Source organism: Entelurus aequoreus, linkage group LG05 (genome assembly GCF_033978785.1).
Source record: "Entelurus aequoreus isolate RoL-2023_Sb linkage group LG05, RoL_Eaeq_v1.1, whole genome shotgun sequence".
Lineage (NCBI taxonomy): Eukaryota > Metazoa > Chordata > Actinopteri > Syngnathiformes > Syngnathidae > Entelurus > Entelurus aequoreus.
The window spans coordinates 70,696,021-70,709,833 of NC_084735.1; the positions used below are offsets into that span (position 1 = coordinate 70,696,021).

At 41.4% G+C, this 13,813-nt stretch overlaps 1 protein-coding gene across 2 annotated transcripts in view; it reads left to right on the forward strand.

Moving 5' to 3' along the window:
- The first annotated feature begins 603 nt into the window (after positions 1-603).
- LOC133650969 (uncharacterized) overlaps positions 604-13,813 on the forward strand; it is an 84,894-nt gene continuing 71,684 nt past the window's right edge. The window contains exons 1-2 of one of the 2 annotated variants that reach the window (XM_062048793.1): positions 604-857; positions 9,320-9,390. In XM_062048793.1, coding sequence (XP_061904777.1) covers positions 622-857; positions 9,320-9,390 — 307 coding nt within the window. In that variant the 5' untranslated portion in view covers positions 604-621. Of the gene's footprint in view, positions 858-3,160; positions 3,288-9,319; positions 9,902-13,813 lie in introns of those variants that run through there. The other variant, XR_009826344.1, reaches the window with a different exon arrangement.

Below are 13,813 nucleotides of genomic sequence, written 5' to 3' on the forward strand. Positions count from 1 at the left end.
TAGTAATTGTGTTATTATAAACGCTAATACAGACGGTCTATTTTTAGCTGCACATTGATCGCAGCTGAATGTACTTAGCTCTCCAAGTACCATCATAATGACCAACATTAAAATACAGTAGCGGAGTAGGCCTAAGTATTCATTAAAAAGAAGGCGGAGATTTTATTTAACAAGTATACTTAACATTTTGGCCACTATAACATTACACACAGTTTCAACAGTAACACTGTGTGTGAATATAATAATAATAATAATAATAATAATAATAATAATAATAATAATAATAATACCTGGGATTTATATAGCGCTTTTCTAAGTACCCAAAGTCACTTTACATGTGGAACCCATCATTCATTCACACCTGGTGGTGGTAAGCTACTTTCATAGCCACAGCTGCCCTGGGGTAGACTGAATAAAACACTGTACTTTAATCAAGTGAATCTTTGACGTACCACTAGATCAGGGGTCGGCAACCCGCGGCTCTAGAGCCGCATGTGGCTCTTTAGCGCCGCCCTAGTGGCTCTCTGAAGCTTTTTCAAAAATGTATGAAAAATGGAAAAAGATGAGGGGGAAAAAAACCTTTTTTTTTTGTTTTAGTATGGTTTCTGTGGGAGGACAAACATGACACAAACCTCCCTAATTGTTATAAAGCACACTGTTTGTATTAAACATGCTTCACTGATTCGAGTATTTGGCGAGCACCGTTTTGTCCTACTAATTTTGGCGGTCCTTGAACTCACCTTTAGTTTGTTTCCATGTATAACTTTCTCCGACTTCCTAGGACGTGTTTTATGCCACTTCTTTTTCTGTCTCATTTTGTCCACCAAACTGTTAACGTTGTGCGTGAATACACAAAGGTGAGTTTTGTTGATGTTATTGACTTGTGTGGAGTGCTAATCAGACATATTTGGTCACTGCATGACTGCAAGCTAATCGATGCTAACATGCTATTTAGCCTAGCTATATGTACATATTGCATCATTATGCCTCATTTGTAGCTATATTTGAGCTCATTTAGTTTCCTTTAAGTCATCTCAATTCAATGTATATCTCATGACACACTATCTGTATGTAATATGGCTTCTAATTTGTTGCGGCTCCAGACAGATTTGTTTTTGTATTTTTGCTCCAATATGGCTCTTTCAACATTTTGGGTTGCCGACCTCTGCACTAGATGAAGCCCACGTACCACAATTTAAGAATCAATGGTTTAAATGTTGCATTTATTTGGTTGAAACCAGCATTTAAAAAAACAAATCTTACTTAGGTTTTTGACTTTCTAATAATGGGATTAACATATCTAGAAGTTGAACATATCTAGAGACACCACCTAAATAATTTGAGTTTGTTTTGAAAAATAAAAAAAAAATAAAGACAACAAATTCAACATAAAGTGGCCAAAATATTAATTTAAATAACCATAAAGCCTGTCATTATTCACTTAAATATGATTATAAACCTGTAAGGTTTTGCTTGATTTCAGACTGACAAGTAGAGGTTATCTGATTCGCGTAGGATCATAATCAGTGAATAATAGGAATCATAATAAATGATCATTAACATTGTGACTATATTATTATTATTGCATTTTCTGGGAGTTAAGTTCCCCCCTACCTTTAAAAACTAGCTACTACCCCTGTTTCAAACTTTAAACGAGGGTCTTTGAACACACCACAGTTATGGGCAATGAGCTACAAAAGTGAAACTTGTACACAACTTTCTCCTGGGCTGCCACAAATAGATGCATCATTTTTTTTTACCTTTCTTCTATCACCTCATCCTTGTTCCAAAATGCTGGTGCTGTGTGTGAATGCTTGAAGGTGAGCTTTGATGACTTTATGACAGACCTGGGCAAATTAAGGCCTGTTAAGCTTTTCAATCTGGCCCTCCGGACATTCCTAAATCTTTTTTTTTAGATATTTAAGATGAAAACTGTAGCTGCCATTATGATGTGCAGTGAGGTTTGCAAATGACCGTAAGTCTTGAACTATACAAAGTATTTCAATGGTTGGAATCTGCACTTTTCCATGATATACTAGGTACTATGGTAATCTAATTAGTTACTATGGTAATCTAATTAGTTAATATGGTAATCTAATTAGTTACTATGGTTATCTAATTAATTACTATGGTCATCTAATTAGTTACTATGGTAATCAAAATCACAGCTGCCCAGACGAGGCACCAAGCAGTGTGGGTGGGGAGCGTTTCCACAGAGCATTTCCGCAGAGTGTTTCCAGAGCAGCCACCCTGAAATGCGGGTGTCGGGGACAGACGCGGAAGGAGATTTTTCCAACAAAGTTCTAAAGCTTAGTGATATATCAGATGTATCAGATTGTAGGTATTTTTTCACGTTCATATTTCGCTGTGTTTGTTGCATTTTTGTTGCGTTTCGCTTGATTGTAAAATATGTCGATCGATAGTGAGTGTCCCGTTCATATGTTAAAATTCAGTGTTTTATCGTTCATAGTTAATATTGTAAATCCCACATTCTTTATTTTCATGTACATTCTGGGTGTCTCTTTCAGTAAAAAAAAAATTAAAATTCCATTCCGTTTAAGGCGGTCTGTCATAACGTTTGTAGCATTCAATCAGACATTATTGTGAGGTTTTGTATTAGTGTTCCTAAAAATAGGACCCAAGCACACATACTGTACAGCACATTTTTTCACAGCTTAGATAAATATATACATATAAATATATATATAGATAGCTAGATTTACCCGCCCACAGACACATTTTTTTTTCTAAATTTGGTCCCACGAGTCACAATAATTGCCCAGGCCTGCTTTATGAAGTCTGTGTTGAGTGAAGTGTTCCAAGTTAGGTTTGTCGCTGTGCAGGTGGAACAAACCATTTCACATTCTTGATATGGGGGTGTAGGTAGTCTTAGACCGGGGGTCGGCAACCCGCGGCTCTAGAGCCGCATGCGGCTCTTTAGCGCCGCCCTAGTGGCTCTCTGGAGATTTTTCAAAAATGTATGAAGAATGGAAAAAGATGAGGGGAAAAAATGTACTTTTTTGTTTTAGTATGGTTTCTGTAGGAGGACAAACATGACACAAACCTCCCTAATTGTTATAAATCACACTGTTTATATTAAATATGCTTCACTCATTCGAGTATTTGGCGAGCGCCGTTTTTTCGTACTTATTTTGGCGGTCCTTGAACTCACCGTATAGTTTGTTTACATGTATACATTTCTCCGACTTTCTAGGACGTGTTTTATGCCACTTTTTCTGTCTCATTTTGTCCACCACACTTTTAACGTCGTGCGTGAGTGCACAAAGGTGAGTTTTGTTGATGTTATTGACTTGTGTGGAGTGCTAATCAGACATATTTAGTCACTGCATGACTGCAAGCTAATCGATGCTAACATGCTATTTAGGCTAGCGATATGTACATATTGCATCATTATGCCTAATTTGTAGCTATATTTGAGCTCATTTAGTTTCCTTTAAGTCCTCTTAATTCAATTTATATCTCATGACACATGTAATATGGCTTTTAATTTTTTGCGGCTCCAGACAGATTTTTTTTTGTATTTTTGGTCCAATATGGCTCTTTCAACATTTTGGGTTGCCGACCCCTGTCTTAGACATTCTTAATTTGGACTGGACTCTCACTATTATGTTAGATCCACTATGGACTGAACTCTCACAATATTATGCTAGATCCACTCGACGTTCATTCACGGCTATACTAATTTCATATCAACATTTACTACGTCTATTTTTTTATTTTTTATAAATTGCATACGTTTTTAAAATGGCATGCACAGGGGGCTTTGAAGCCAGACTGCCGTCTTTCCTATGTAAAAAACAACATGGATCGCGTTCGACTTTAAAGGTTCTACTGGTGGTGGTGGCTGAAAAGCTCATTAAAGGGTGTTGTCGACACATCTACTGGTAGTTGTGCTAACGTGACATCCACCGCGTTGTGTTTAGTGTTAACATAACAGTGCCTCCGGCTGTCTCAGAGTCGTGAGTGTCACTGTACAAGGGAACACAAGCCGATCCTGACGACGACGATGACGCCTCGTTACCACATGTGGAAATAACGTGACATTTTGGGACCTCTGTCCGAGTGGCGGGTGCTGCGCTGGCTAGTGCTTTGACGTGCCCTCCAGGAAAGAAGAGTGCTGGCTAGATAGTGTCACTTTCCATTACGGCCTGCGCCTGCCTTCCTAAAAAACGAGGGGAGCGCCTCTGTAAACATCGGAGGGGACCTTGGAAGGAGGGTTATCATGAGATGAATTATAAAAGAGAGGACTGCGGGTTTGCAGCCGAAAAAGAGGAAACTATAAATCATATTTGGTAGCGTCTCATTTATCACAATGAGCTAACGAGCAGGCTCATGTTCTAGAATAATACAATTAGCGATAAAAGTAGCACAAAAGGTTTTAAAACAAATAATAATTACGTGAAAACTATAGCGCCACGTGGTGTAATTTTGTTTAATGAGCTTTCACAGAGCAGACGTCTGTTTACCTTTCTCTGCGAAGGCAGACATCTTGGTTTGACCACCATCTCGTTTCTGTAATAGACAGAAAGACAACTAAAGTCGGTTGATAGCAGTCTCGAAACAATAACAGATCACCAAAAATGTAATAAAAAAGAATGTATTTAAAAGCGGAATTTATACTATTTATTGTCACAAATAGTTGTTGTTTTTAAACAGCTTAACACAAAAAGGACATAAACATGCTTTTAATGACAATACAAAAAGTTACCTGCAGTGTGATGGTGTCTTGCCTGATTTTGTGTTTTGTAGGAATAGAGAGGCTTCATCAGTTCAGACTTAGATTGGTCGGATCTAGTCTGGTGGCTGCTGCCAAAACCCCAAATATTTATGCTCCAAAACCAGGAGGGTGTGCCTGGGCAAGGATGGTTTCGCCATATGGTAGTGAGAAAAACAACCGTTTTGATGCAAACCAGCAATCCTACAGTCTTTGAAGTGTAATTTCCCCTCGTTAGCATTGAGGTATTTTGTGGCAGAACGATGGCTGTGGATCGATCCAGGGTAAATCGCACCTAACCTTATCCTTGTGCACACACAACAATGCCACCGTTTAAGACCCGCTCTTCCCCTCCGTCCACCGGTGCAACGCGACCTAGTACGCATGCGCGGAAAATGCGCACGTCATAGTCACCTCCAGTGTTGCTTTGTGTGCAATTTCTTAAATGTAACTTATCTGAACAATATCCAGTGTTGTGGTATTTCAATAAACTGGAATCCAGTGTGCTGTGGGACCGTATTGTAGTGAATCACACCTGAGCCATCATAAATTAATCAAATATTTAACGGACACTTGAAAGTAAACAATGTGATAAAGAACATTTGACATCAATCAAACTAGGGATCTAGATATCTTGTCAGGACACTCCTCACTCTTTTGCCTTCACCTTCATTGTCCATTCGTTTTTGGTGACTTTATAGACTCTGGACCTAGACGTTGAGTCCGCGACATACATGGCGGACAATAACTGATACAGTCTGCTTTGCCAGTCTAAATGTATTTGTCGTTTTCCGTAGTTAGTCTTCCCTCGTCGGCCAGGTAATACAAAGCACACGCTACCTTTTTTTATTCACATCCACGGGACATTGGAAAGTTCTCTTGCCGTCTGTGAAGTGTTGTATCCCAAATAGCTGCAATCGCTTTCTCTTAATGTGATTTCCACAAGCGTCTGTCCAGACGGAAGGAGAAACACGAGCATGTCTGGATGACTCGCCTTCATATTTCCAGTGTTTACCTCCGAGTTACGAAACCGCTTTATTAATGAAGCTGGCTGTGGCGTGTTCTTTCTGACGTCACTTCCTGTGTGTGTGCGGTCTTTCTGGCGTCACTTCCTCTCCAAACTCAGTTTGTAAACGATCAATGAATCCATACAAAGCTAAGTGCCGGAGATTCAAGAAATACACGGCGCACTTAGCCGTGTAAAAATTTGTCCGAGGAGGGGGACCTTAGTGTGGCTGAAACGGAGCTTAGGCTAAGTAATTATTCATTTAAGGGTTTAAATGCCTTAGTGTAGACATGGCCTGAATCCCCCACGTTAACATTCCATTCAGTTGTAAACAAATGGAATTTGTGACCAGAATGCTTCTAATTTCAGTTATAAGTTGGAGGTTAAATTGCAGAGTATTTTAGGAATGGTTGAAAGGACAGTGTTGTATGTGGCAGACCACCTCCTCTGTTCAGGGATGTTTTTTCAACCCTGACATACAAACCCCGTTTCCATATGAGTTGGGAAATTGTGTTAGATGTAAATATAAACGGAATACAATGATTTGCAAATCCTTTTCAACCCATATTCAATTGAATGCACTACAAAGACAAGATATTTGATGTTCAAACTCATAAACTTTTTTTTTTTTTTTTTAAATAATAATTAACTTAGAATTTCATGGCTGCAACACGTGCCAAAGTAGTTGGGAAGGGGCATGTTCACCACTGTGTTACATGGCCTTTCCTTTTAACAACACTCAGTAAACGTTTGGGAACTGAGGAGACACATTTTTTTTAAGCTTCTCAGGTGGAATTATTTCCCATTCTTGCTTGATGTACAGCTTAAGTTGTTCAACAGTCCGGGGGTCTCCGTTGTGGTATTTTAGGCTTCATAATGCGCCACACATTTTCAATGGGAGACAGGTCTGGACTACAGGCAGGCCAGTCTAGTACCCGCACTCTTTTACTATGAAGCCCCGTTGATGTAACACGTGGCTTGGTATTGTCTTGCTGAAATAAGCAGGGGCGTCCATGGTAACGTTGCTTGGATGGCAACATATGTTGCTCCAAAACCTGTATGTACCTTTCAGCATTAATGGCGCCTTCACAGATGTGTAAGTTACCCATGTCTTGGGCACTAATACACCCCCATACCATCACAGATGCTGGCTTTTCAACTTTGCGCCTATGACAATCCGGATGGTTCTTTTCCTCTTTGGTCCGGAGGACACAACGTCCACAGTTTCCAAAAACAATTTGAAATGTGGACTCGTCAGACCACAGAACACTTTTCCACTTTGTATCAGTCCATCTTAGATGAGCTCAGGCCCAGCGAAGCCGACAGCGTTTCTGGGTGTTGTTGATAAACGGTTTTCACCTTGCATAGGAGAGTTTTAACTTGCACTTGCAGATGTAGCGACCAACTGTAGTTACTGACAGTGGGTTTCTGAAGTGTTCCTGAGCCCATGTGGTGATATCCTTTACACACTGATGTCGCTTGTTGATGCAGTACAGCCTGAGGGATCGAAGGTCACGGGCTTAGCTGCTTACGTGCAGTGATTTCTCCAGATTCTCTGAACCCTTTGATGATATTACGGACCGTAGATGGTGAAATCCCTAAATTCCTTGCAATAGCTGGTTGAGAAAGGTTTTTCTTAAACTGTTCAACAATTTGCTCACGCATTTGTTGACAAAGTGGTGACCCTCGCCCCATCCTTGTTTGTGAATGACTGAGCATTTCATGGAATCTACTTTTATACCGAATCATGGCACCTACCTGTTCCCAATTTGCCTGTTCACCTGTGGGATGTTCCAAATAAGTGTTTGATGAGCATTCCTCAACTTTATCAGTATTTATTGCCACCTTTCCCAACTTCTTTGTCACGTGTTGCTGGCATCAAATTCTAAAGTTGATGATAATTTGCAAAAAAAAAAAAAAAGTTTATCAGTTTGAACATCAAATATGTTGTCTTTGTAGCATATTCAACTGAATATGGGTTGAAAATGATTTGCAAATCATTGTATTCCGTTTATATTTACATCTAACACAATTTCCCAACTCATATGAAACGGGGTTTGTAGATGGCTACCCTCACTCCTCTTTCGTACCATCCGTCCTCGATCCATACGAAAGAGGACTGTCAAGGTTGAAAAGCCATCCCTGAACCGTGAAGATGGTCTGCGACACCACCTGTCTCCCACATACAGCACTGTCCTTTCAACCATTCCTAAAGTCTCCCACATACAACACATACAATCCCACATATTATTTTACACACACACACACACGCACGCACGCACGCACGCACGCACGCACGCACGCACGCACGCACGCACGCACACACACACACACACACACACACACACACACACACACACACACACACACACACACACGAACGCACACACACACAGACACACACACACACACACACACACACACACACACACAAGTCCTACTCTGATTTTAGGTGTTGAATTGATTTTAGGCCTAATGTGTTAAACAATATGCCAAAATGGAATAGCTCTAAGTCACACACATAATGTTAGGTTGTACTGCAAAAAAAAAGGAATACGATAAACATTTTTGAAAGTGATATATAAAAGGTCCACTCAAAAATATGTACACATACAGCAACATTTAATATATAAAGGGAAAAATATCCAAATCCATTGCTATTCTTTATAAAGTAAGACACATGTTGAATAATAAATGTCTGCATATGTTATACTAAAATTTTATTTTTCCATATCTAACATATTGCGTTGAAGTTTGGGGAAATGTTTGTAAAACAAACATAGACCCAATAATTAAAGGGTAATTAGAATAATACACAAAGCGTGCTACTATGAACATACCAATCCATTATTCATAAGTTCTAATGTGGTAAAATGTTCAGATATTGTTTTGAGTAAAGAACAACAGCCTTCCAGTTATTTAAATTAAGAGGAGAAAACTATAATTTACAGGGGATATTGATTTTTGAAATATGTAAAGTAAGAACGAATATAAAATGCAAATGTATTTCAGTTTTCGGAGTTAAATGGTGGAACAAGCCCAGTGATGAGTTGAAGACATGTAGTTCTTTGTTAAGGTTTAAGAAAGCCTTAAAAGGTGAAATAATGGAAAATTATAAAATATAGCAACGATTACTTTCATCCCATTGATTTTTTTTTTCAACGTTGATGTTCCAGGCAATCTAATTTTCAGTGAATGTATAGGATAGGCAAATATGAGCCAAGGCTTCAGCCTATTCCTTTTTTCGGTCATTCTTTTTCTTTTTGTGTGTGTGTGTGTATGAGCTGTTAAATTGATCACACAAAATGGTTGATTATATGACCGAAATAAACTCATTTAATTTAGAAAAAACATACCTTAATAAGTTTTATTGACTTTATTAATTTCGATCAACAAGAGGGTGATAGAGACACAAAATGGCTCCAAGAGTTTGCTTGTTAAAATATTTAATCTAATATTGTTAGTTTTTGGACAGTAAGTAAATAAGTAAGTATATTGTATGTAATGTTGTGGACTACTTTATTCCAAAAAAAGAAATACAAATACATTTATATAATTTTTTTCCTTTTCTTTTAAAGACACAAAATGGCAGCCCTGGGGGTGGAGTTTTTCTGTCAAACCAAACCAAGATGGCTGTCTCCAAGAAAAGGTAAATTCTGCTCTGAAAGTGGTTGAAATTCCAACGTAAAGCAACACAACGACATCTCATTGACACAGGATTAATGTAAAATATTATACAAAGACGGTTGTGTGTTTTTAAAGCCAAAAATACTTCTAACCACTTTTGACAGTGACATGACCAACCGGTATTGTATTTGCTGGCCCTGTCCTGTTTCTCTGCTCGGCATTGTGCCGCGTTATGTGCTAGTGGAAATCAATATTTGGCACTGGTGGTCCTTTTTTGGAGGTCCGTCCCCGGCGTAGGCATAGTGCAAGGTCAGAGCGCAATGTACACAAAGTTACATACAGCAAACTGCACACATGCATCGATCACTGCTATTATTAGCTCACAGTACAGATGTGTGACACATAGTAAATTCGCATGTGGGGACATTCGTGTGTCCCCGGGGTTGCTCCAGTTGAGCTTATAGTCACCATTGAGAGTCATACGGCATTGTTATGACCCCCTGCAGAAAGAAATGTAATCATCAAAGAGGACATTGAGTGAAAGACAAATAGCTGGCTTGAGTGCTTAGTTGTGTACAGCATGCTAAAAAAGACTTGATGCATTGATTTTAAACTGTTGTGCATACAGGAACATCTGGTGGTAAAAAAAGAAAAATAATTAAATGATACTAAAGATGTATGCGTATGATATAATTCAGGGGTGTCAAACTCATTTTAGCTCAGGGGCCGCATGGAGGAAAATCTGTGCACACGCGGCCCGGACTATTAAAATCGTGGCATTAAAAATAAAAAATATAGACAACTTCAGATTGTTTTGTTTGTCTTACTTTGGCCAAAAATAGAACAAACATACTGAAAATATTACAATAAAAATATAGAAATAAATACCGGCTGTTATGGGTGAAGAAGACGCCACAGACAGGAGGGGGCGGCGTATTAACTCTATTTATTAATATATATATATATATATATATATTGTATATATATATATATATATATATATATATATATATATTTATATATATATATATATATATATATATATATATATATATATATATATATATATATATATATATATATATATATATATATATATATATATATATATATATATATATATATATATATATATATATGACACGAGACAATTCAACACGACGGGGAAGAACACACAGAAAGAGCAAGAGTGCATAAAGCTAGATATTGGCTTACTGTACAGGAACAGATGACTACGTTCTGGCGCGGGATAGCAGGTTGTGCAGGCTTATGAAGGCAGGTCTCATCCTCAGCTTCAGGTGTGTTGACTGCCGGTGATTGATTGCAGCTGCTTGCTGCAGCCGGACTAGCGCAGCACACACATGAAATCGCACTGACGTGCGCCCGGGCGGTGACACCGGCAGCAGTAAAGTTTAGATCCATGAAGGAGAGAAGAATGTGAATGAATGTTTATAACTGAATACATTTACATATGAATAACATTTATTTTTTATTTTTTAAATGAATTAACGTTTATGACAACCTTTAAACAAAACACAATATCAGAATCAGAATCAGAATCAGAATCAGAATCGTTTTATTGCCATTGTTTGAGAACGGGTTCACAAACTAGGAATTTTTCTTGGTGCAAACGTGCGACATAAAACACATATAACACATATTTGGTATAAAAAAGAGCTGTGACTGAGCTATCAGATAGACTTAGAAGGGATTCAAGGAATTCAAGGAGCTACTGTTAGGAGTTATTGTTCATTTGCCTGATGGCCGAGGGGAAAAAAACTGTTCAGGTGGCGGGAGGTGTGGGTCTGGATGGAGCGTAGTCTCCTGCCTGAGGGGAGAGGGGAGAATAGCGTGTGTCCAGGGTGAGAAGAGTCAGCTGTGATCCGACCCACACGCCTCCTGGTCCTGGAGGAGAACAAGTCCTGGAGGGATGGGAGCTTGCAGCCAATCACCTTCTCAGCAGCACGTACGATGCGCTGCAGTCTATTCTTATCCTGGACTGTGGCGCCGGGGAACCACACTGTGATGGAGGAGGTCAGGATGGACTCTATGATGGCTGAGTAAAACTGCACCAGCATCTCTGTCGGCACCTTAAGTTTCCTCAGCTGCCGCAGGAAGTACATCCTCTGCTGGGCCTTCTTGATGAGGGAGCTGATGGTCAGCTCCCACTTGAGGTCCTGGGTGATGGTGGTGCCCAAGAAACGGAAGGAGTCCACAATGGGGACGGGGGTAGGAGAGTCAATCAGGGTGAGGGGGGATGGTGGGGCTGTGACTTTCCTGAAGTCCATGATCATCTCCACTGTTTTCTGGGCGTTCAGCTCCAGGTTGTTGAGGCTGCACCAGGACGTCAGCCGGTCCACCTCTCTCCTGTAGGCGGACTCATCGCCATTCGAGATGAGCCCGATGAGGGTGGTGTCATCCGCAAACTTGAGCAGTTTTACGGATTGGTGACTGGAGGTGCAGCAGTTTGTATACAGGGAGAAGAGCCAGGGGGAGAGTACACAGCCCTGAGGAGTACCAGTGTTTGTGGTTCGACTGTCCGAGACAATCTTCCCCAGCCGTACGTGCTGTCTTCGGTCTGTCAGGAAGTCATTAATACAACTGCAGAGGGAGTTGGGCACGCTGAGCTGGTAGAGCTTGTCTCGTAGCAGTCCAGGGAGGATGGTGTTGAAGGCAGAGCTGAAGTCCACAAACAGGATCCTAGCGTAGGTTCCTGGGGAGTCCAGATTCTCCAGGATGAAGTGGAGGGCCAGGTTCACTGCATCATCCACAGACCTGTTGGCTCTGTAGGCGAACTGCAGTGGGTCCAGGAGGGGGGCGGTGATGTCCTTGAGGTGGGGCAGGACCAAGCGCTCAAAGGACTTCCTGACCACAGACGTCAGCGCGACCGGCCTGTAGTCATTTAGTCCTGTGATCCGTGCTTTCTTGGGGACAGGGACAATGGTAGAGGTCTTAAAGCAGGACGGCACGCGGCATAGCTCCAGAGAGGTGTTAAAAATGTCAGTGAAGACAGGAGCCAGCTGGTCCGCACAGTGTCTGAGAGTGGAGGGGGAGACACCATCCGTCCCGGGGGCCTTCCGCGTATTCAGCTTCAAGAACTGCCGGCGTACATCCTCTTCTTTGATGGAGAGGGTCTTTACAGTCTTATGATGTTTTTGGAGTCCTGTGATGTCATTGGAGTCCTTTGAGTCCTTTAAGTCCTTTAATGATGTGCTGGCATTGGTGGGTAGGGTGATGGTGGGGGGAGCATGGCTTTGATGAGCTGAAGGCCGTTCATGACGACAGTAATGTGTGTTGAGGCCCTGAGCGAGAGTCCGGTCATTCAGGGCCTGGGGGGTTTTGGGCTTATAGTTCGTAAGGGCCCTTAGACCTCTCCAAACTGCCGCAGAATCATTGGAGCGGAACTGTTCCTGTAGACGGTTAGAGTACACAGATTTAGCTTTCTCCACTTCCTTGGTGAAGTGGTACTTCGCTTCTCTGTATGTACTTCGGTCCCCGCTTCTCCACGCAGCCTCCTTCTTCTTGCGCAGCTGTCGGAGCTTGGGTGTGTACCAGGGCTTGTCGTTGTTATAACAAACCCTGGTGCGCGTTGGAATGATGCGCGCCTCGTTGAACTGTATGTATGAGGTCACAGTGTCCGTATACTCGTCCAGATTGTTCGTGGCCGCTCCAATTGCCTCCCAGTCTGTCGTTTCCCAACAAGCACGCAACTCGTCCACAGACTCGGCGGTGAAACACTTAATGTTCCTCATAACAGGTTTAGCCAGTTTCAGTCTCTGTCTGTATGAAGGGATTAAGTGCACCATCACGTGATCTGATAGTCCAAGAGCAGCGCGCGGGACTGCATGAAAAGCCTTGCTCAGTGTAGTGTAGCTGTGATCCAGCGTGTTCTCCTCTCTGGTCGGGCATTTAATAAACTGTCTATACTTTGGTAATTCCTGGCTCAAATTTCCCTTGTTAAAGTCACCAAGCACGATAACAAGAGAGTCAGGAAAAGACCGTTCCACATGTAAGATCTGTCCTGCTAGCGCGCGCTGAGCGTCACACACGTCCGCGCCGGGCGGGATGTAAACAGCCACGAGAATGAATGAAACAATCTCACGCGGTGAGTAAAAGGGCTTACAGTGGATGAAATAATATTCCAGAGAGGAAGAACAGTGTCTAAAAATGACAGTCACGTCTGTGCACCAGCTATTGTTGATAAAGAAGCATAGTCCCCCGCCTCTTTTTTTGCCAGAGAGCGCCGCGTCTCGGTCCGCGCGGAGGAGATGAAAGCCCTCCAGTTGAAGCGCGCTGTCCGGGACACTTGCGCTCAGCCAAGTCTCCGTGAAACACAACACACATGATGAGGAGAAGTCCTTGTTCCTTCTCATCAGCAACGCTAGCTCGTCCATCTTGTTGGCAAGTGAGCGGACGTTGGAGAGGAAGATGCCTGGTAGAGGCGT